We start from the raw sequence: 24,376 nt of genomic DNA, 5'->3' as shown, positions 1-24,376 counted from the left end.
TACTTTTTTCTGGCCCAATTTTAGAGTTTTGTGTAAAATGGTAATGATTATCCCCCCTTTCTCTTTTATGTTTTTTCATTGCAAGCAAAATAAATGAAGATATTACTACCAAAGCATTTGTAATTGCAATCACTTTCTGGGAGAAATTCAGCATTATCTGACAGAATTGCAGGGGTGCCAATAACTTTTGGCCAGCAGTGTACAAGTGCTCCAAAAAAAAAAAATTCCTCTCTCCAATGGCATGGTTTTTGTTTTATTAACTTTAGTTTTTGTGGTCAAATTGTTTGGCATATTGTCCTCTATGTTAATGTTGCTAATCAATTTGAATTCATTATTATTTAGTGATTTTATTATATTTTATTCATCAGTAGGGTACCTTGAATGTATGTTTCCAGTTTGGATGTAACTTTTTTTAAAAAATTTAATTCAGGCAAAATGATGTGCTTTAAGTCTTTTCCGTTCCAAACAAAAACAATGTTAATAAAGTTACTCTTTATTGTAACTTCATATTATTATTATTTTCCTTTAATGTTAACAAGGAAACAACGTTATGCAGAGGTGTGAAAGTGGGCCAGAACGGTCAGGAACGCAGTTCCGGTATAAGACTCAGGGCCTGAATGCTGTTACGGTACAGGGTGCTTTGATTCCAAAAATATGACGGCAACTGTCAAAACGCTATGTAAAAAAAAAAATGCTAAGCTGCCACACACGCATTTAATCTCCAAGAAGATAACAATCTGCCAACGTCAGATTTACATACAAAAGTGTTAACAACAAGCATAATAAAGTGCTTGTGTAGCGTAATCCGTTTCCAACGATATTTATTATTATTTTATTCCACGGACGGCAAGGAGGTTTCCCCAGCTGCTGCAGTTATCAGAGTCTGACGATGATGAGTCACGTCAATATGCGAATGCACGCAGCAAAGCAAAATGCCTAATGTGCACTTTGGACTTGTACTAGTATTTGTTAATGTATGTTAGGCTACTTACTCATTTCCTTATGATTTAAAAAAGTAAATGTAAATGTCATTTGTACTTATTTTTCTGAATGTATGTTACTTATATCTTCATTATAAAAAAAAAGAAAGCAAAAGCAAATGTTTACATTAACTTCAATTTAAATATACATCCTATGTTCTTAAGTAGTTAAAATTGAGATTTGGCATTTAGTATGTGAGAAAATGAGGGAAAATCAAAATTAGGAGATGGAGGTTGGGGTTATTGCTGTTTTTGTTAACTTTTATTTTGCAAATCATTGATAAAATACCATTTTGAATGAAAATCCGTTTTTGTTTGTGTTATAGAAATAACTGTGCCAAAACAGTTTTCTTTGCATTTCAGTAGTTTTAGGAGGTTTGACCCCCCCCCCCCCAAAAAAAAAAAGAAAATAAACAAACAAACAAATAAATAAATAAATAACATTTCTTGCTCAGTGGCGACCTTCACGTCGGGGAGTTCCGGCAAGAAATTCTAGCCACTCTCACCCCTGGGGGCACTTAAAATACTGTATTTAAGAAGCACTGCACTAAAGTCATGCATACTCACTTGAATGTGATTACTACGATGGCTTGGTCAAACAGTTCTTCTTTTACTAATGACCGAAACACATACTTTAATATTCTATGAATTAGTTAACACATCTTAAGCCAAATGCATCAAACTGAGTTAAAAATGCATTTCTCCAATGTCGCTATAGCAGCCACGACAGTGAAATAAACAATCCCAACATTTGCTTTGGTGGTCTTTTATTTCTTTTGGGAGAAGTAAAACATATCGAGATACGTAGCACTAAAGCCAGAGCGTCTGGGTTTAGTGGTACTGCCTTCCCAGAGCGGACACCACAACGGCCAAGAACTTCTGCCACGCGGCCTGAATTTCCGGGTTGAAGCTGCTTCCCATTTTGGCGGCAATGACGATGGTCAAGCAGTCAGCCAGCAACTATACAAGTAGAAAGTTGGGGTTTTAGCGATATACACTGGTATTGGGATTTTTGGCAAAGTGTATTTTATTTTTAAAATATTAAAAGCCAGATGCCTTTGTTTACCTTGAAGTTGTCGGGATCCACGTGGAGCTTCTCAGAGTGCAACACGCTCAACTCGGCGTATGTTTCCTTGATGTTGTCCATGTTCTTCAGAGCCCGGTCGAGACCGTGCAGGATCTTGGTGCCGTGGGTGGCGATCTGGGGGTTGTTCTTGATGGCCTCGGCGTTGTAGAGGTTGCCGAAAGCGCCAAAGTACCTCTGAGTCCAGGGGTAAACGATCAGGCACCTGGAGGGAAATGTGTTCGATTCAAAAAGACGGCACTAAAATGGAGTTTTCCGCCCTTTCAAAACGGAGTCCTCGTACCTGCACAGAGCCTTGGGGCCGTCGTCCTCGTAGATCAGGCCGCCCATGATGCCGCTGATGGCAGCGCGCTCTTGATCAGTCCACACAACCATGTTGCCGCTTGTTTGTTTGCTTCAGGCTTGAAGAAAATAAGGCTGAATAGTGTTCCAGACTGACGAGGGGCTGTATTTAAATGTCTTCCAGCTCTCCCCACCCTTTAAGAGAAGCGGCTATGATAGGCTGGAGATGGAATGTGTCAGATAAACTCAACTCTTCCAGAACGTTCTAGAAGCTTTTGCATTTATTTACTGCATATTTAAAAAACCATTAAGATTTCATTTAAGTAGTGCCATCTTAATCCAGCAGGAAACAAACTCCTGACACGTTTGAGTCATATGTCTTTAAGTGTCTATTTTCATGAATGCACACTTACTACTTCACAAATGTATTCATTTACCACACTTAACGATGCACTTGTCTTATGGTGCATGCAGAATCATGAGGTGCTTTAATGCATAATATTGGGAATTTCTTTGATTTCTAGAGATTCATTTTCTATCCAAATTTTAGCCATCTTGACCCTTGGCTTAAGTATGACTTTCACATTTGTGAACATTACAGTACTGTGTTCAGTAAATCTCTATAGTAAAGTGGTGAAATATTAAGTGCACACACATATGGTGTATTGGCTACTCAAGAAACAATTCAATTTTGGTGATTAACAATTAATATACTGTTGGACAACTGTGGTGGTTTTATGAATTTGTTAGGTACACACACTTTGATCATAAGGCAAGGAACATCTATTTGTATAGCACAATTCAAAACAAGGCAATTCAAAGTGCTTTACATCACATGAAGATCCACAAGCCGAGATCATATGAAATCAAAAGAAAGTTAAAAACAAAGAAAATTGAAACAGGAAATAAAATTATACATAAAAATCACTTTTAAATCATCAATAGAATTAAAAAAAAAAAAAAAAAAAGTATATTCATGATATTTGCAATGTGTCTAAGTCGGGGGTCAGCAACCCGCGGCTCTAGACCCACATGTGGCTCTTTAGCGCAGCCCTAGTGGCTCCTTGGAGCTTTTTCAAAAATGTTTGAAAATGTTATTTTTAGTTTAGAATCATTAATTGATGTCTAATATTTAGTTTTTAAAAAGAAAACGACTTTAAAAAAATTATTCACTTGCATATTTTAAACTTTTAAACAAATGGCGTCACAATGAAGGAAATGGTGCATATAAATAAGTCACGGTAGAAGTATTTACCTCATAACTATCACTTAAATGTTTGTTTCGTTACTGTCACAGTTTCCCCAATATGTTAGATGATAAATAATCGATCCAAACAAAGAAAAAAAAAAAAAAAAAAAAGTTTAACAGGGTAAATATATGAAAATCTCGACCACCCCCCAATAGCTGTGATTTCTACACCGTGACCCTTGTTATATTACCATGTTTCACCCTTAAAATCCCCCCAAATCCGGCTGTGGTCATTCACATCTTAACAAAATACACGTTCTGGAGTGACCAAGCCAAAGTCCAGATTTGAACTCCATTGATAGGCTAAAGACAGCAATTCATGCCAGACATATGCCAGGAATCTGACTGAACTACAGCAGTTTTGTCGAGAGGAATGGGCCATGATTAATCCAGATCGATGTGCCAGACTGATCTGCAGCTACAGGAAACGTCTGGTTGAAGTTATTGCTGCCAAAGGGTGGGGGCACAAAATATTAAATGTGATGGTTCACTTACTTATTTTTCGACCTTCTGTCATTGTTTGCATACTATCCTCATTAAAATATGAAAACTTATAAATGTTTGGGTGTTTTAGTTAAAGCAGACAGTTTTTTCATCTGTGTGATTTTGACAAAGATCAGCCCATTTGATGACTTTATGCAGGAATGTGAGAAATTCCAAAAGGTCTAGATACTTTTTCATACCACTGTATACAGACAGTTATCAATATGCTGTGGTAAACAAAGGCATGAGAAATTTTAAAAGCGTTTGAACATTGAGGAAGCTTGTTCATGTCTTTTTTTTTTTTTTTAATTTTCTGGATACAAGACTAACTGTGTGGTCAACATAAAAACAGTTCATTTCTAATCATGTCATCTCAAATGATAGTTGAACTGTTTTATTACAATGGCAACAGTTGAAATGAATAAAAAAGGCCCACAAATAAGGAGACTGGATGATGCATTTTGAAATATATACTAGTATATTTTAAGAAGGCGGTGGTCATTCGAATAACCTCTGTGGCCTAAATTTACCAAAAACATTCAAACATATGTTTGGGCCTTCATGTTTGAGTGTTATCTAGACAAAAACACGCTGGTGTTATCTTTAGGAGCGCCCCCTCCACCCACTAATCCACTGCCAAAATTCACACGTTTTTTTTTTTTACGTAGATAGCAAAAGCTTGCTGAAAGGTCTAATGAATGCAAACATAAAATTATACGTTTAACTAAAACCACAAAAAAAAAAAACAATCAGCCTTCTTTGGTCTTTCAATTTGGGACATCTGGTTGTCTAGCAATAAAGTGGACAATCACACAACACAAAATTATATGTCTACTACTCAGTATATCCTTTAAGTGAGCAATGGTGGAAGGTAACGAAGTAAAAGTACTTTGTTACTGTAATTAAGTACATTTTGTGTATCTATACTTGAGTACAAATATCAAGTGGTTCTTTTTACTTCACTACATTTTAAAGCAGGTATCTGTACTTTTTACTCCATTACTTTTCAAATTGCCGCCTGCCATACATGTTAGTTTTGTTTATTTTTTTTTAATTCTTTGTGAATTGAGTTTCGTTTTCATGCCTCTGGTGCGATCTAACAGCCACGTGCAACTACTCTGTAACTGACCACTAGGGGCAGCAATACGGGTAAAAATTAGAAGAGCAAAATTAGGCAGGTGAACAAGCTATTTACCAATTTAAAAAATACACTTTTGTGCAGTAGGTGGCGGTATGCAATTGAGTTGCTTGTAATCCACCATTACACTAGGTTTTGTAGTTTTGAGCTTGTTAAGCTTCTGTTTACAGTGCAGTCAATTTTATTGGTTGTTTTTTTTCCCATTATGAGCAGTCCTTGAAATTTCTAGTTCTTTCTTTGAATATTGACTCAAATCTTTGTATGTACAGTTCTGGCCAAAAGTATTGGCCAACCTGCAATTCTGTCAGATAATGCTGAATTTCTCCCAGAAAATGATTGCAATTACAAATACTTTGATTGTAACATCTTCATTTATTTTGCTTGCAATGAAAAAAAAAACACAAAAGAGAATGGAAAAAAAAAAAAAATCATTATCATTTTACACAAAACTCCAAAAATGGGCCGGACAAAAGTATTGGCACCCTTTGCAAAATCCTGTGATGTTTGTCTAAATTGTGTAATTAACAGCACCTGTTACTTACCTGTGGCACATAACACCTGGTGGTAAATCAACAACTAAATCACACTTGCAGCCAGTTAAAATGGATTCAAGTTGACTCAACCTGTGTCCTGTGTATCACATTGAGCATGGAGAAAAGAAAGAAGCCCAAAGAACTGTCTGAGGACTTGAGAAGCAAAACGGTGAGGAAGCATGGGCAATCCCAAGGCTACAAGTCCATCTCCAAAGACCTCAATGTTCCTGTGTCTACCGTGCCCAGTGTCATTAATAAGTGTAAAGCCCACGGCACTGTGGCTAACCTCCCTAGATATGGACGGAAAAGAAAAATTGAAGAGAGATTTCAACGAAAGATTGTGCGGATGGTCGATAAAGAACCTCGACTAACATCCAAACAAGTTCAAGCTATCCCACAGTTCGAGGGTACAACAGTGTCAATCCGTACTAACCGTCGGCGTCTGAATGAAAAGGGACTCAATGGTAGGAAGACCCCACTTCTTACCCAGAGACATACAAAAGCCAGGTTTGAGTTTGCCAAACTTACCTGAGAAAGCCAAAAACGTTTTGAAGGAATGTTCTCTGGTCAGATGTGACAAAAGTAGAGCTTTTTGGGAAAATGCATCAACATAGAGTTTACAGGAAAAAAACGAGGCCATCAAAGAAAGAACACGGTCTCCACAGTCAAACATGGCCAAGGTTCCCTGATGTTTTGGGGTTGCCTTGCTCCCTCTGGCACTGGACTGCTTGACCGTGAGCATGGCACTATGAAGTCTGAAGACTACCAAGAAATTTTGCAGCATAACGTAGACCCCAATGTGAGAAAGCTGGGTCTCCCTCAAAGGTCATGGGTCTTCCAGCAGGACAATGACCAAAACACAATTCAAAAAAGCACTAGAAAATGGTTTGACAGAAAGCACTGGAGACTTCTGAAGTGGCCCGACCTGAATCCCATAGAACACCCGTGGAGAGATCTGAAAATGGCACCCTTCAAATCTCAGAGACCTGGAGCAGTTTGCCAAAGAAGAATGGTCTAAAATTCCAGCAGAGCATTGTAAGAAACTCATTGTTGGATAGCAAAATCGGTTGTTCGCAGTTATTTTGTATAAAGGTTGTGCTACCAAGTATTAGGCTGAGGGTGCCAGTACTTTTGTCCGGCCCATTTTTGGAGTTTTGTGTAAAATGAGAATGATTTCATTTTTTCCCCTCATTCTCTTATTTTTTTCATTGCAAGCAAAATAAATGAAGATATTACTACTAAAGCATTTGTAATTGCAATCATTTTCTGGGAGAAATGCAGCATTATGTGACAGAATTTCAGGGGTGCCTATACTTTTGTCCAGCACTGTATATTCAAGTCACATTTTCCCTAAGACTGAATTTGCTGTGCACATTGGTTTAGCATTTTCATCCTATTATGTGAATTGTTCTAAAGCTGTCCACAAGTTTCATTTCTTATAAATAATGGTGCATGAATTTTATTTTTTATTTGGCATTTTTGTTAAAGAAACAAAAATGAGACCTATTATAAATGACCATAGTTGTTCAAAATATCAAGTATGAAGTCAGTGAAGTCCTCTGATAAAGGAGAAAATCATGTTTACACGCAAAAAAAAATGTCAGCACATACACTGTGCTACTCAGAACACTCAGAAACAAACACAGGCGCATGGGACGACAGGTATTACTGACATTATAACAAAAGCGCGGGTCAAGTCCAGTCACAGTTTTTTATATAGCCCTTAATCACAAAAATTTCAAAGGAAATTGGGTAGCATCCATAACTGACTCTGACTTTTACTTATGTACACTACCACCTTTCAATAAAGTCTTTTAATCGGCTAAACAGTGTCCTTACATTGTAGAATAACGAAGAAGAATTGCAGCATGTCAATCTGTATTGGCTTGGCCGGGAGGAGGATCAGTCAGGTCTTTGTATCCCAGTTTTTGTAGTGGTTCCTTTGTCATTAGCTGGCTGCAACGCAGGAAGCAAGAAACTCAGACGATTGACTTCCCTGTGCATTCGAATCAAGTGAAAGGAAGGTTTAAACCTACTGTTCCATGCGGCACTCAAGGTAGGCTTTGGACTGAAGTCGACACTTGGAACTGTCGAAGCTGCTCTCCCGCAAACATTTCATAAAAGTCTCCTTGAAGGGTTTACACTCTCCTGGAATTCCAAATACAACGAAGCTAGCACAATCTTTCAACAATGTTACTTGCTGGGTGTCATTAGCACGAGTCACAAGAAATACAGTATCAAATGCTTTTAACGTACCAAAGTGGTCTAACGGAAACGACCCTTTGTCAGGAGGTCGAGGTTTAAAACTCTTCGACCCGAAATTCATGGCAGTCGACATGTTTTGTTTTTAGGAGACAAACGGTCGCAGTGGTGACGTTAAGCGCGTAATATTGACATCATAACCGGACTTGGAAGACATAAGTAGTCGATCCTCGCACAAACGATGACATAAAACACTTTTTGTAACATTTTTATCAAGGAATATGGCTATACAGCAAAATTCTTAATTAAAAACAAAACAAATGAGTCAATTTAATATAGTACATCGGCTTGAACAAAAACGTGTGTAAATTTTAGCTAAAACAAACACATTTTCAACTTCAGCTTTGAATTCCCATTCTTCCCACACATTTTTGGGGCACGGTATTCTGGGGGTCAGTTCCTATACCTTTTGGTTCATTACTTGATTTTAGAGCATTTCTTGGTTACTTCCTGTGGAACTTTGAGGGGTTTTTTTTCTTTTTTTTTTTTTTTACTTTTTTCACTTCCTATTGATAATCAGGTTATTTTTTCCCATTAGAAATTAATTGGGCCTATGGAAATAACCCAGATAGCAGACCGATATTGGAAAGGTGTTGGATCAACATTCCGCGATCAAGCTTATATCGGTGAATCAACGTCACTTTTGCACCCTCAATTAATGTTGTTTCAACGTTGAAATTCTTGCAAAACCTAAACGTCATTTGGATTATCAATAATATTGGCAATCTTAAATCAACTATTTGTCAACATTAATTCAACTATAAAACAATGTTAACCCAACAATCGCCTGACATACCATGGAACAACGTTGTTTCAACGTCACTTGACTTACTGGTGATTTTGATGGAAAATCAACGTTTATTCCATAAGCGGATTTTAAGGGGGTACCAGGCCCCCCTGGTGGCCAGAAAATGCCATTGCATGAAATTGACTTTCCTATATATATATAGTTGTAAAGCAATAAACCTGCAACAAAAATGAATGAAAAAAAAATAATAATAATAATTTATAATGGGTCAAAATAATTTTTCGAACAGATCATGTGACTAGCGACTTAGACGGTGATTTGCTTTGCATATAGTCTTCAAAAAAAAAAAAAAAACAATTATGGGAGGGAAATTTTATTATCAAATGATTTTTTTCTTTGATTGAACTTTTTTGGGGGATTGAATGATTTCGTCTCTATAATACAGCCCAAACACAAAAAGGATTGCTTCATCAAATAAAACTTTTTCAATGAAAAATTTAGTGTTCAAATGCAAATTTTTCAATCTCAAATATCTTTCGCATTCAAAAACGTTTTCATTCCTTGTAAATGTTTCTTCTTTTTTTTTTTTTTGATTGAAGTGATTTTTCTTTTTGAAATTACATATTTTTTGAAGCAACTTTTTTTTGGATTGAATAATAAAGACAAAAACGTCCTAGCCAAAATGCGGCCCAAACACAAATCAACATTACTTGAATCAAAAAAGTTGCTTCAATCCAAAAAAAACTTGACTCCCATCCAAAAAAAATTCAAAGAAAAATAGCTTTCACATGCATTTTTTTAGCTGAAAATTTATTTTTGCATTCAAACAGATTTTTTTTTTGTTTTGTTTTTGATTGAAGCGACTTTTTAAAAATGAAAATGTATATTTTGATTGAAGCAACTTTTTTTTTTTTTTATTGGGCAACTTTTTTTCTGATTGAGTAAATAAGACACAAATCTTCCTCCGTATAGCTCCGCCCAGGGGATACAATTTTTGACTGGGGTAACTACATTGGCACGACACCGGCGGGCATACCATATTCAATAGTTGACGATCCTGGCGAAAAGTATTGCCTAAGCAGCCTGATTTAGAATACCCCTCAAGAATGATGGGAAACAAAAAACGCTCATTGTAAACTTATTATTATAAATATTCTTGGAAGTTAATTTTATTGCTGACACTGTGTTTTTGGGTCGTCAACATGTTGTGCTCATAAGCGGATTTTAAGGGGGGGGGCAGCCCCCCTCCCGGTGGGCGAAAAGTGTCATTGCATGTAACTGAATTTCCTAATATCAAAGTTGTAAAGCAATACAACTGCAACAAAAAATATATAAAATGAACAAAAAAAGATATTTTTATAAAGAGTCAAAATTGTTTTGGGAACTGATAATGTGACTAGCAATGTAGACGTTCATTTGCTTTGCATATAATTAAAAAAAAAATTAAGGGAGGGCAATTTTACTTTTCAAATTATTTTTTTCTTTGATTGAATTTTTTTATTTTTTTTTTTGGATTGATTGAAGCAACTTTTTGGGATTAAATGATTTAGACACAAATGTCCTACTCAAAATATGGCCCAAAGAAAAAAAGGGATTGCTTCAATCAAAGAAAACTTTTTCAATGAAAAATTAAGTGTTCAAATGCAAAATTTTCAATCTCAAATATTTTTTCGCATTCAAAAACTTTTTCCACGATTGAAATTGTTCTTTTTTTTGGATTCATTTTTCTTTTTGAAAATATTTTTTGAAGCAATTTATTTTTTATTTTTTGATTGAATAATAAAGACAAAAATGACCTAGCCAAACACAAATCAACATTACTTAAAAAAAAAAAAAAGCACTTCAAATTTTATTTTTCAAATGATTCTTTTCTTTGATTGATTTTTTTTTTTTTTTTTTTTTTTTGATTGAAGCCACCTTTTGGAATTAAATGATTTAGACACAAATGTCCTACCCATACTATGGCCAAAACAAAAAAGGATTGCTTCTATCAAAGAAAACTTTTTCAATGAAAAATTAAGTGTTCAAATACAAAATTTTCAATCTCAAATATTTTTTCGCATTCAAAAACCTTTTTCCGCGATTAAAATTGTTCTTTTTTTAATTGATTTTTCTTTTTGAAAATATTTTTTTGAAGCAATTTATTTTTTATTTTTTGATTGAATAATAAAGACAAAAATGAGCTAGCCAAAATGTGGCCCAAACACAAATCAACATTACTTAAAAAAAAAAAAAAAAAGTACTTCAAATTTTATTTTTCAAATGATTTTTTTCTTTGATTGAATTTTTTTTTTTTTTGATTGATTGAAGCAACTTTTTGGGATTAAATTATTTAGACACAAATATCCTACCCATAATATGGCCAAAATAAAACAAGGATCGCTTCTATCAAAGAAAACTTTTTCAATGAAAAATTAAGTGTTCAAATGCAAAATTTTCAATCTCAAATATTTTTTCGCATTCAAAAACATTTTCCACGATTGAAATTGTTTTTTTTTTTGATTGATTTTTCTTTTTGAAAATCTTTTTTTGAAGCAATTTATTTTTTATTTTTTGATTGAATAATAAAGACAAAAATGACCTAGCCAAAATGTGGCCCAAACACAAATCAACATTACGTCAATCAAAAAAAAAAAAAAAATGACTTCAATCCCAACCCCCCCAAAAAATCAAAGAAAAATAGCTTTCAGGTACATTTTTTTGAGTTTCACATTTATTTTTGCATTCAAACACTTTCTTAAAAAATTTTTTTACAGAAGCGACTTTGACTGGGGTAACTACATTGGCACGACACCCGCCGGCGTACCATATTGAATGGATGACGATCTTGGCAAAAAATATTGCCTAAGCTGCCTGATTTCGAATTCCCCTCAAGAATGATGGGAAACCAAAAAAACACTCATTGTCAACTTATTATTATAAATATTCTATAAAGGTTTTTTTTTTTTTTTTTTGCTGACACTGCGTTTCAGGGTCCTCAACATGTTGTGCCCCCCTGTCCTAAAAGTCAAACTCCGCCTGTGGTTTATTCAATGTGGGTCTGCTATCTGGGCAGGTTAATTTTTCCCCACTGGAAATGAATGGGGCCTTAGGAAATAAATGGGGACGCTTTTTGGTCAAATTTTGGTGGCACCGTACAAGATTCTGCGTGTTGTAATGATTTTTCTTTTGAGAAGTGTATAGGTTTCAATGAAGCAACATCACCACTGGGTGTCTCAGTAAACGTGAATCGAGGCAGGCATTCGAGTCAAATCAAACCAGCAGAGCAGCACCATTAATTAAGCCGTCAGAGAGAGGGAGAGGGAGAGGGAGAGCGAGAGCGAGAGCAGCATCCGGCAGACAGACAGAGAGGTGATGGTGTGCTGTGTCTGTTTGCTTCCAGTCGGCGAATGTGCTTGTGTCACGCTCGGAAAAGCTTACCATGGAACCGGAGGGAGACAACCGGCTCCTGCAAGACGTGCTGGCGAGACCGGACAACGGGACGTGCGCGGACTGCGGGAACCCAGGTTTGTCAAGTCTTTCTTTAACATGCTGCACCCCTTGGCACAAAGGACTCACTGTCACATTTAGGAAGTGGAAAAAGCTTTCACAGTTTACTTTCATCAATTAATAAAATCTGGAATTAGTCAGAGCAATCAAAATATAAATCGGTCTGTGCGTGTGTGTTGCCTTCATTGTGGCTCAGTAATGTGATGACCAGGCTTCCTGTAAAGTGTCTCCTCGTAAATCTGCTTTGTTCCTGGTAGTGTGAGTGAGTGTGTGGGATGATGTGCTGTGTAATTGTGCGGCAACGATAATTCGATTTAACTCGATTAGAAAAAAAAAGATTCGAATCAAATTTTGGTACTTCAAGTATTCATTTAATTAAAGTGGCGTTGTCAAGGTTTGTTTTGAAAGTGTTTGCATCAAGGTTTATTGATTTGGGTGGATACACTGCCCTCTAGTGGCAACAGTGAATATGACATAACTCATTTCACATGGCTGAATCTAGCTGCTCCCTGTTTAGACCAACATAAGTTTTTGTTATTGAGCTAATGATTTTTTTTTTTTATGCATCTGTAGTTTAGTTTATACTAGGTATATTTAGCCATTTTTTGTGGGAATATGCGCTTGAACCCTTTGTTAAGAGCATTGTAAAAAAACAAAACAAAACAAACAAAAAAAACCTTAGCATTTTATCCCAGACAGCAGACCGACATTGAATAAACGTTGATTTTCCATCAAAATCATCAGTATGGTTGACATCGAAATTTTCGATGTCAAGTGACGTTGAAACAACGTTGTTCTATGGTATGTCAGGCAATGGTTGGGTTAACATTGTTTTATAGTTGATGAACTAATGTTGACAAATAGTTGATTCATGATTGACCGGGATGTATGATTGAAAAGTCATTGAGTTATTGATGAGGCGTTATGGTCGAAAACATAACATTGATTCAGCGTTGTTCCAATATTATTAATAATAGAAATGACATTTAGGTTTTGTAAGGATTTCAACGTTGAAATAACCTGAATTGAGGGTGCAAAAGTCACGTTGATTCAACGGTATAAGATTGACAGCGGAATGATGATCCAACAACTTTTCAACGTCGGACTGCTATCTGGGATAGCATTTAAGCTAGCGGACTTTTGCTATGTAAGTTAGCCAATTGTTCTTTTGTTGTACATAGAGCTTTTTTTTTTTTTAATACCGTTTGAGGCTCAAATCAGGTATTTTAATTTTTCATGTTCTTTATCCGATGACTCGATTATTTGAACTAACTAGTTCAAGGATTAATCGACTACTAAAATAATCGATAGCTGCAGCCTTACTGTGCAAACAACGCTAGTCTTTGCTGGTCAAATTCATTTTTCACTCCAGATATGGAAATACAGCACAGAAAGTTCTCAGTATGTGACTCTACTATAGTTTGTCTGTAAATCTGAACATGACATAGCATGTCGGTAATCTACGCTAACCGCCGTGAGGTTGTAATTTCTAATCTCTCAAATATAGTAACAGTATGGGTGTTAACTGAGTGTGCTCTTATGAAAACTAGCTCTTTGTGGCCACTTTATAAACTCAAAATTTCATAAGTATTCATAACATAAATACTCGAACATAAGTCACTTCTAAAATATATTTTTAAAAATACTAAATATTGATAATTAATAATGAAGGAATCTGACCTTTTAGCCACACTGCCGGAATTGCGCCTGGTGAATCGCCAGCTCCAACTACTCGGGCCGGCGGGACCCAACATCCCGGCCATAAGGCCAAACTCCGTGCGTTCACTTTAGTCTTAACCCTTTGTACTGACTCCATTTTGAAAGCTGGAAAAAGGCTTCGAAGCACAATTTGACAAGTTGACAATTTATTCAGGTTGACAGCGATCAAAACGGCAAAGCGAAACAGAAACAGACTCAGGCGATGAGGCTGACTCGTTCCAAGGTCGCCAAATCACATGTCAACAAAAGGTTCCCGAGAAAAATGATAACGCTTAGTTAAACATTCAGTCTTTTGAAGGCTCTCGTGGGGCGGGCCGTGGGCAGGAAGATGGGTGTGTCTAACCCTTAAAGACCTGCAACATGAAGCAATTTTTAGAGAATCCCAAAATTTGAAAAATAAGGTCCTAATGAAACCTTTTTTTTTTTCAAATTTGTAAAAAGAAATGTCAAAATGAATCTGTGTAATAAGCACTCTAATATCTATAACCCTAGCTAAGTCCTGTTTTTTTTTTTTTCTCATGGGACCTGCAGATGCATGTGTTGACTTGCAGCCATCTTTTTTTTTTCAAAATGTCAAAGTTCTGAATTACTCTCAAAATCATGATATTTTAGGTGTATCGAATGTGATACATTTGGCAATAAAGGGTTAAGATAATATTCTATCGCAGTTTGGGCTGTTTAGGATTATTGTCTGTTTGTGGATTGGACAGGAGGATTCGGGGGTTACTGTTGTCAGGGCAACGACTGTTGTGGATTTTGCCACCTCAGCGTCAAAGGGGCTCTTGGAGTCTTGTCAGTCTTATCAGTTGGATATCGGGCGTTCTCCGGTGTTCCTTGTGTTGGGACAGGGAGTCCCGCCATTTGTTCTGGACTGTCCGGCAATCTTGCTCGGTCAGTTGCATGATGCACGTGTTGGGCTTCTGTGATAAGAAGGCGCCATGAATCTGTTTATTCCTTATATTTTGCTTGTTTCCCTTAAACTATGGCATAAGTGCTATTTATTTTATATTTGGTGTGTTAGAGTAAAACAAACAGTCGATTGGTGAATACGAGGAAAGATACTATTGCCGAATGATTATATTAAGTGTGTTAGAATAATGCAAACAGTTAGACGGTACCGATGAGAAAAGGTACCATCTCCTTCAATAAATATGGATTAATCAAATTAAAAATTACATGAGCATAGCAAGTGATTGTGCGTCCTTGTGCCTCGTAACATTTAAACGGGCTCATTGCCCTCAATTTTAGAGTATCTTACCTTTTACACATCATCCACCCAGTGTTTGTTGTCCTGTGTACCTCTGCCACTGTTCTCCCTGAAATGGTATGAAGCCAAAATGGCCCCCGAGCTTCCAGGATGGGCTGAAAGCCCAGCACTTGGAAGCAGGCCTGACCAAGATGCCTGGTATGGTACCTCTGAGGACTGGCTGCAGTCGAGCATCTTTGTGCCAACCTCACTCTCGCAGCTTTGGATTTTAAAAGCTGCAGAAATTCAAATTGCGAGCTCTGTACAACTGGGTCAGTGCATTGGGCAACATTCGTGTTGATGTCATCAACCCGCGTTGTCAACATACGACATAATAATCTACATCCCTCCGGATTGATCAATCGATTGGTTCAGCAACAATCCAATCAAATCCATGGAAACGCAAAATATCTTTAGTTAAAAAAGAATATGAACAGTTTGCCACGGACCGATATATTGTTATGATGCAGTCAAGTTCTTCTCCAAATTACATGAACACATTTTAAAGTCATATTTTCTGTGTTTTTTTCCCGTACAACATTTTAAGACCATACACTTCAAACAATTACCATATTTTCCTCACTATAAGGCGCACCTAAAAGCATTTCCATTTTCTATAAAGCCAATTTATAATCTGATGCGCCCTATATACTATATGGATCAATACTGGTTAATCATAGCATGCCATTCCCTTTAGCGCAACCCCAACCACGACTAGTACTACACCATATAGTGTCCTATATATGAAAACAGTTTTAAAATAGGCCATTCATTGAAGTTGCGGCTTATACTCCGACGTGCCTTATAGTGCGGAAAATACGGTACACGAAGACTAGAGATCGACCGATATGAGTTTTTCAGGACAGATACCGATTATTAGTAGTTAGTGGGGCCGATAACCGATTTTTTTGAGCTGAAATTCATTTTCAGTAAAAGTGTAAAAATTGACGTTAAAAAGATTGAACAATGCAAACACTGAATTTCATTGAAATTAGGCATGTTTATTGAATCACACAAATAAAAAATTATAGATCTAGAAGTGCCTAAATTTCCATGACTCAGAAACATCTCTTCAAGCTCAATCTTGGTCTCATCTGACCAAAGCACACGGTGTCAGTTGAAGCTTGGGACCGTTTGTATTTTTGTGTGAGACTAAGATTGAGCTTTTTTGGCAACAAACACTCTTAGTGGGTCTAGCGTGCCACGAAAGATGCGCATGGTGAAAAGCACCTCATACCCACTGTGAAGTATGGGGGTGGTTCAGTGATGCTGTGGGGCTGTTTCGCTTCCAAAGGCCCTGGGAACCTTGTTAGGGTGCATGGCATCATGAATGCTTTGAAATACCAGGACATTTTAAATCCAAATCTGTTGCCCTCTGCCCGAAAGCTGAAGATGGGTCGTCACTGGTTCTTTCAGCAAGACAATGACCCTAAACATATGGCCAAATCTACACAGAAATGGTTCACCAGACACAAAATCAAGCTCCTCCCATGGCCATCTCAGTCCCCAGGCCTTGTTTTTTTTTTGGGGGGGGGGGGGGGGGGGCAAAAGGAGGTTGTACTAAATATTAACACCAGGGGTGCTAATAATTGTGACACACATTATTTGATGTCAAATAATTTTTTTTTATGTGGGATTTTTTTCCCCACTGAATGAATGCACTTGTATTGAAGGTTGGATTTTTCTCTTTTTTTCCATTAAGGCCCCATATTATTTGAATAAAAAAAAATATTAGAAGCTAAAAAACACATCTTTTTCAGGGGTGCCAATAATTATGGAGGGGACTGTATATAGGAAAGTCATTTACATGCAATGACACTTTTCGGACACCAGGGGGTCCTGGCCCCTGTGGCACCCCCATAAAATCCGCTTATGGCCATACTCCCATGAGATACATTAAAACTGTTCAGATCAATGTCAAGCAGCTGAACAGGACAGGACAGAAAAAAACCCAGCTGTCAATCAATGTTGACTTTAACAAACAAAACTTCAAATGCAGCTGCAACTGCTGACCAAGAAAAGCAGCAGGAGGGAGAGTGAGGCTGTACAAGCATGAAGCAGAAAAACATAAATATACTTTTGAAAATTAAAAACCCGATCCTTTTCACCCTATTTCGATCCTCTGATAAATGGCGGGATCTCTACCCATTATCCCTAGTTTTAAGTTAACTTTTTCATTCCGGCCAGTGTGATTAAAAAAAAAAAAAAAAGCTGATACCGATATACGTCAAATGTCCAAATATCTCTAATCAAAGAATATTGCTAATTGGGGTTTGCCTTTTCCTACTGCCTAGAATGTATTCTTCTGCTGGGTGCTGTTAGTCATTTATTCCTCATAATAATTCGTATGCTGAGCAGTTGTAATAATTCCTCTAAGTTGTGTGCATTCTGGTGCGATCGTATTAGCTTTCATATTTAAAATAGGGCTGTTAAAATGATCGCGTTAACGGGCGGTAATTAATTTTTAAAAATCAATCACGTTAAAATATTTGACGCAATTAACGCACATATCCCGCTCAAACAGATTAAAATGACAGCACAGTGCATCGTCCACTTGTTACTTGTGTTTTTTGGAGTTTTGTCGCCCTCTGCTGGCGGTTGGGTGCGACTGATTTTATGGGCTTCAGCACCAGTGACCATTGTGTAATTACTGACATCAACAATGGCGAGCTACTAGTTTATTTTTTGATTGAAAATTTTACACATTTTATTATAACGAAAACATTAAGAGGGGTAAAATTTCTATAACTTGTACTAACATTTATCTTTTAAGAACTACAGGTCTTTCTATCCATGGATCGCTTTAACAGAATGTTAATAATATTAATGCCATCTTGTTGATTTATTGTTATAATAAACAAATACAGTACTTATGTACAGTATGTTGAATGTATATATCCGTCTTGTGTCTTATTTTTCCATTCAAACAATAATTTACAGAAAAATATGGCATATTTTATAGATGGTTTGAATTGCGATTAATTCATTTTTAAGCTGTAATTAACTCGATTAAAAATTTTAATCGTTTGACAGCCCTAATTTAAAATAAAAAAAATATAAAAGAGTCATCAGATCAATATAGACTATTAGTGGTGGACTGATAGCAGCATGTTAAGAGAAAGAAGATGTCTTGGAAACACAAAGTCAGTTGTCACCACGCATTTTTAATCTGTTATTACCTTGCTGTTTTTCACTCGGATAGTGCTGATAGGTTAAGCCGGAGGCTTCCATGACTACAGGATATTTCCCTTTATAGCATCTGCAGCTCAGCAATGTTGCGCCTCTGCCCTTTGCTAAGGACACAAAAATGAGTTTTAGCCTCACTCTGAAAATATCAGCAGTTTTCTTGAGTTGACTCGGGTGCTAGAGAGCAATTCTGGATAGAATTAACAGGTAATCTTATCATTCATTTTTTTCTTCACGATTAACGTCGATTCCGTACATATAATCATCCTTCTGCTGTGTATTTCAATGAGTTTATCACAAGTAGACGTCCAATCACCGTCAATGACAGCCAATGAGTTAATCAGTTGTCTGGCCAAGGCTTGCTAGAATGACTTTACATTCAATTGATTATGATACAGGAACCTCTTTTTAAATCAAACGCCAGTTAGTTCTTGTGCCTGTAAAGCCCCACCTTTTGCCCCTCTCATTTCCTTCTACTGTCAAAATGCACTGTAGAAGTGCGTGCCGAGAACAGTGACCTGCATTTGTATCCTGTGCGTGTGGTTTCGTCAGACGCACTTTAAACGGTCTGACTCAGACAGTGATGACCTCACCGCTAGATCATTGGTTCAGTGCGTACTCTGTACTATATTTTGTCTGAGTCTGTCTTTCAAATACATAGTGAAAGGGCATATATTGTGAAAATGTGTGGTGTTGGCCAATGCTGATACTGTACCACTACCATGTTTTTTTTTTAAAGAAATATTAGTATTACACAGTGGTATGAAAAAGTATCTGAACCTTTCGGTTTTCTCACACTTCTGCGTAAAATCACCATCAGATCTTTGTCAAAATCACACAGATCAAAAAACAGCATCTGCTTTAACTAAAACCACCCAAACATTTATAGGTTTTCGTATTTTAATGAGGATAGTATGCAAACAACTAGCCTGGTACTCCAGACTCACCGCTGTTCCAGCTATTGAATCTGGCCACCATTAAGTGGATAAAATTTCCAGGGTGGAGCAAGCCACAGCAAAAAGACAGCGGAGTGGACCAATCAGCGACGGGCGGTACGAGGGACTTGCGCGCGGAAGTAAACATACGAGGAGAGCGGAGTTTATTCAACATGGCTAGCGCGAGACAGACTGTTGTCAGTGGCTTGTGTCGATGTGTTTTTCGTAGAGATGTCCCGATCGAGTCCGATCACGTCATTTTCAAAATATCGGAATCGGCAAAAAAATATCGGACTTGCCTTATTTTAATATATATATTTTTTAATGAATTGTTTTCTTATTGTATTTAACATTACAGACATAATATGTTACACTCATCCAGAGTCTTTAGTTTTGGCGTAAGCTAGGGTTATCAAATTTATCCCGATAATGGCGGTAATTAATTTTTTAAAAAATGTATCACGTTAAAATATTTAACGCAATTAATGCATGCGCTGCACGACCCACTCACGCATTGTCGCGCTCAATCTGTAATGGCGCATTTTACCTATACAGAGAGCTAAAAGGCAGCGTAATATGAGTAGAGTGAATTTTGGAAGCCTTTAGAGCCTTTTTTTTATTGGCGAAAGCCTTACAATCCCTCTCCCTACGATTAGAAATATCGTGGGAAGCAATGTGGGGAAGCAAGGTAGTAATTGATCTTTTTCTTAACACCCTATGTTATTTGCCAACGCAGAGAAGATATATCAATTGGTAGCACTACGCACAGTCGTGGTTGCACTTCCCATCATGCATTTGGGCATGGCTACAGTATCATTTACTGAAAGCACAACAAATACACTAGATGGCAATATTTAGTCACAATATACAAAGACACAAGTCTTTCTATCCGTGGATCCCTCTCACAGAAAGAATGTTAATAATGTAAATGCCATCTTGAGGATTTATTGTCATAATAAACAAATACAGTACTTATGTACTGTATGTTGAATGTATATATTCGTCTGAGTTTTATTCATTTTTTTCTTAATGCATTGCCAAAATGTGTATGATCGGGAAAAATTATCGGGAATGATTGGAATTGAATCGGGAGCAAAACAAAAAAGCAATCGGATCGGGAAATATCGGGATCGGCAGATACTCAAACTAAAACGATCGGGATCGGATCGGGAGCAAAAAAACATGATCGGAACAACCCTAGTTTTTGGTCATTTAAAACTGATTTTACCGTGGACTAGAACATATTCTCGGCTCTCTTGTTCGCCATCTGTGTTGTTGTGGAGACGACTTCCGACGCGGAAGAGTGACGTTGCTCGTTAAGAACACGTCACGCAAATAAACGAATCTGATTTGTTGATCGATTTTGTACTTGCTCGAGAGGCCGTTAATGGGCTGGGTCCCAGACTATACTCTCAGTGTTTGAAAAACACAGGGAGAACAGTCTGGCCATGCCAGGCAAGCAAACAACGACAGAAAGGGGAACAATAAGTAACTGAACCCTCACATTTAATATTTTGTGGTCTACCTTTAGCAGCAATTCAACCAGACGCTACCTGTAGCTGCAGATCAGTCTGGCACATCCATCAGGACTAATCTTGGCCTATTTTTCTCTACAACGCTGCTGTAGTTCAGTCAGATTTCTGGGATGTCTGGCATGAATCGCTGTCTTTAGGTCATGTCACAGCATCTCAATGGGATTCAAGTCCGGACTTTGACTTGGCCACCCCAGAACATGTATTATGTTCTTCTGAAGTTGATTTACTTCTGTGTTTTGGATTATTGTCTTGTTGCAGCATCCATCATCTTTTTAGCTTCAACTCTCTGACAAAGGGCATCAGGTTTTCCTGCAAAACATCCTGATAAACTTTCGAAATCATTCTTCCATTAATAATTGCCAGTTGTCCAGGCCCTGAGGCAGAAAACAGCCCCAAATCATGTTGCTCACTCCACCAATGCTTCACAATGGGGATGAAGTGTTAATAATTGTGAGCTGTTCCATTTTTCCTCCACACATGACAGAGTGTGTTCCTCTCAGAAAAGGGTAGGGTGCCCTTTCCAGGTCGGGGATGAGATCCTGCTTTAAGTGCAGGAGTTCAAGTATCTTGGGGTCTTTTTCACGAGTGAGGGTAGGAGGGAGCGGGAGATGGACAGGTGCATCGGTGCAGCGTCTGCAGTGATGTGGACTCTGCACTGGTCCGTTGTGGTGAAGAAGGAGCTGAGCATTCATTTGCTGCCACCACCAATTTTTGTTTTTTGTTTTTTTGCGTAGCTGTCTGCCATCTTGGGCAGGGCGACCGGCAGTTGGAAACAACATCTCCAAAAGGACATATCGCACAAAATCAGCACGTTACTTCTTCGTACTACCCTATACCTATGACTAGACATGTGCCGATTACCGGTTTCAAGGAAAACCATGGAATGAACATGTCAAGGTTTCAAAACCGTAAAAATGATCCGTCATACCTTCCCCAAGGTATTAGCTATTTTTATGTCCCAAAAATGCATGGAGAAATCCCTCGCTCAACCCTACCCCACCGGTTGTTGCTCAGTGTCAGGTGAAACTCCTGAACTTTTTCCCGGAGAAAATAAGATTGCTGTTATGGGAATACTTCTGCTACAGAAAAGTTACAGACGGCCGCGGCTTAGAAGAGGAGTGTAAAACAACTTGTAAAATATGTTTGCGGAGGGTGGCTGCCGAGGAGGCAATACCTCCTATATGATTTCGCATTTATACTAGGGCTGTCAACTGATTAAAATTTTTAATCGAGTTAATCACAGCTTAAAAATTAATTAATCGCAATTCAAACCATCTCTAAAATATGCCATATTTTTCTGTAAATTATTGTTGGAATGGAAAGCTAAGACACAAGACGGATATATACATTCAACATACGGTACATAAGTACTGTATTTGTTGATTATAACAATAAATCAACAAGATGGCATTAACATTAACAATCTCCTAAAGCAATCCATGGATAGAAAGACTTGAAGTTCTTAAAAGATAAATGTTAGTACAAGTTATAGAAATTTTATATTAAAACCCCTCTTAATGTTGTCGTTTTTATACAATTTGTAAAATTTTCAATCAAAAAATAAACTAGTAGCTCGCCATTGTTGATGTCAATAATTACACGATGCTCACGGTGCATAAACCCATAAAATCAGTCGCACCAAAGCACCAGCAGAGGGAGACAAAAAACACAAGTAACAGGTGGGCATGACACTGTGCTGTCATTTTAATCTGTTTGAGCGGGGCATGTGCGTTAATTGCATCAAATATTTTAACGTGATTAATTTTAAAAAATAATTACCGCCCGTAAACGCGAAAATTTTGACAGCCCTAATTTATACAGAATTAAAGGTTAGTAAACACTGTCTTGAACACCAGCTACGAGAGTTAACTCCAGCGTGTTTAGCGTGTCTAGTGGTGGTAAAACGTGGTGGGTTTTTTTTCTCTCTGGCAACTGTCTGTGTTGAGAAAGCGTGTGTGTATAATGTAAACATGATGAGTCATAAACATGTGCTTTTTATGGAAGATAATTAAATTATTTATGTTGTGATGGTAATAATGTTGAGCTGTGGCTGTAGGTTTAGGCTCACTTAAAGGACTGCATTTATTTATAATATATTGTCTTTTTTTTTAACATTTATTTTAACTATGGCTGTCAAACGATTAAAATTTTAAATCCAGTTAATTACATCTTAAAAATTAATTAATCGTAATTATTCGTAATTAATCGCAATTCAAACCATCTCTAAAATATGCCATATTTTTCTGTAAATTATTGTTGGAATGGAAAGATAAGACACAAGACGGATATATACATTCAACATACGGTACATAAGTATTGTATTTGTTTGTATAACAATAAATCACCAAGATGGCATTAACATTATTAACATTCTGTTAAAGCGATCCATGGATAGAAAGACTTATAGTTCTTAAAAGATAAATGTTAGTACAAGTTATAGAAATCTTATATTAAAACCCTTCTTAATGTTTTCGTTTTGATAAAATTTGTAAAATTTTCAATCAAAAAATAAACTAGTAGCCCGCCATTGTTGATGTCAATAGTTACACAATGCTCATGGGTGCTTAAGCCCATGAAATAAGTCGCACTCAAGTGCCAGCAGAGTTTGAGCGGGGCATGTGCGTTAATTGCGTCAAATATTTTAACGTGAATAATTTTTAAAAATTAATTACCGCCCGTTAACGCAATAATTTTGACAGCCCTAATTTAAGATTAACATTATACTTATGTTCCAATTTGCTAATATGTTTTGGAAAGTAAAAATCCTGTTCAATGGAAAAAAAGTTTTTTTTTTTTTTTTTTTTTTTAAATCAAATATCTCAAAGTAACACATTTTAGAGCTGTAATTGCAATACTGTGAAACCGTGATATTTTGGCTTAAGGTTATCATACCGTCAGAATATTATACCTGCACATGCTTACCTATGACTTCATTTTCATGCTGTATCTGTACCGATCCTACTATCGGCGCAATACTACTTAAAATAGATGGATGAAAGAGATAACAAGACACTTCTCAAAGAGCTTGGTAGCACAATCCTTGGATGAATTTAAAAAAAAAAAGCCATCCTCTTCCTTCTCCTTTTAGTCACTCTTCTTTGGCTCTCATTTATGTCCCTGGAGTGCCACACACACTCCTTTTTCTATGCAGGCACGCGTGTGCACTAATAGTCTCTGAGAGATGGCAGCTGTCGAGCGTGTGAGATATAGCAGATAACGTAGTGGGTTTTGAGTGTCACTCCTCGAGGACATTGTCCATCTCTGCTTTCCTAGTTGAGCCATGACTAAATAGTGTTATCTTCCATTTGCCCCTCCCAGTCAAGATGAATTGGACGTCTGGTGCCGTCAATGGCACGGAACGATAAGCAATTTCACAAGTTACCAGTCCTTTCCGTTTCAATGAATTGGACGTTTACCATTTTTAATGGTAAGCAGTTTTGTTAATCTTACTTTAGAAAAGTAATTAATTACAATTACAAATGACTTCTCCCAAAAAGTAATTGCGTT

At 37.1% G+C, this 24,376-nt stretch overlaps 3 protein-coding genes across 4 annotated transcripts in view; 1 reads left to right on the top strand and 2 right to left on the bottom strand.

Moving 5' to 3' along the window:
• Positions 1-1,730: 1,730 nt before the first annotated feature.
• Positions 1,731-2,514, bottom strand: LOC130909307 (hemoglobin subunit beta-1-like). The gene is made up of 3 exons (XM_057825597.1): positions 2,348-2,514; positions 2,047-2,269; positions 1,731-1,940 (listed from the first exon to the last, which is right to left on the bottom strand). The coding sequence occupies exons 1-3, from the start codon at positions 2,437-2,439 to the stop codon at positions 1,812-1,814; spliced, it is 444 nt and encodes a 147-aa protein (XP_057681580.1). The 5' UTR covers positions 2,440-2,514; the 3' UTR covers positions 1,731-1,811.
• Positions 2,515-5,612: 3,098 nt separating this feature from the next.
• On the bottom strand, positions 5,613-8,145 carry LOC130909309 (cytochrome c oxidase assembly protein COX19). Its single transcript, XM_057825600.1, has 3 exons — positions 8,006-8,145; positions 7,786-7,897; positions 5,613-7,705 (listed from the first exon to the last, which is right to left on the bottom strand). Exons 1-3 carry the CDS (start codon positions 8,085-8,087, stop codon positions 7,621-7,623), a joined length of 279 nt encoding a protein of 92 aa, XP_057681583.1. The 5' UTR covers positions 8,088-8,145; the 3' UTR covers positions 5,613-7,620.
• A 3,923-nt stretch (positions 8,146-12,068) lies between these two features.
• LOC130909306 (arf-GAP with dual PH domain-containing protein 1) overlaps positions 12,069-24,376 on the top strand; it is a 39,218-nt gene continuing 26,910 nt past the window's right edge. For both annotated transcript variants that reach the window (XM_057825596.1, XM_057825595.1), the window contains exon 1: positions 12,069-12,265. In XM_057825596.1, the coding sequence (XP_057681579.1) occupies positions 12,149-12,265 (117 nt within the window). In that variant the 5' untranslated portion in view covers positions 12,069-12,148. The remainder of the gene's footprint in view (positions 12,266-24,376) is intronic.

Source organism: Corythoichthys intestinalis, chromosome 21 (assembly GCF_030265065.1).
Source record: "Corythoichthys intestinalis isolate RoL2023-P3 chromosome 21, ASM3026506v1, whole genome shotgun sequence".
NCBI lineage: Eukaryota > Metazoa > Chordata > Actinopteri > Syngnathiformes > Syngnathidae > Corythoichthys > Corythoichthys intestinalis.
The sequence above is the reverse complement of the archived record's forward strand: the minus strand, read 5'-3'. Positions and strand labels throughout refer to the sequence as shown.

Coding starts and splice junctions, on each gene's coding strand:
- LOC130909309 (XM_057825600.1), bottom strand. CDS start 8,087: ATGTCGACTGCCATGAATTTCGGGTCGAAGAGTTTTAAACCTCGACCT. Junction 7,898..8,005: donor GTTTCCGTTAGACCACTTTG/GTACGTTAAAAG, acceptor TTGGAATTCCAG/GAGAGTGTAAACCCTTCAAG. Junction 7,706..7,785: donor CTTGAGTGCCGCATGGAACA/GTAGGTTTAAAC, acceptor CCTGCGTTGCAG/CCAGCTAATGACAAAGGAAC.
- LOC130909307 (XM_057825597.1), bottom strand. CDS start 2,439: ATGGTTGTGTGGACTGATCAAGAGCGCGCTGCCATCAGCGGCATCATG. Junction 2,270..2,347: donor GGCCCCAAGGCTCTGTGCAG/GTACGAGGACTC, acceptor ATTTCCCTCCAG/GTGCCTGATCGTTTACCCCT. Junction 1,941..2,046: donor TGGATCCCGACAACTTCAAG/GTAAACAAAGGC, acceptor CTACTTGTATAG/TTGCTGGCTGACTGCTTGAC.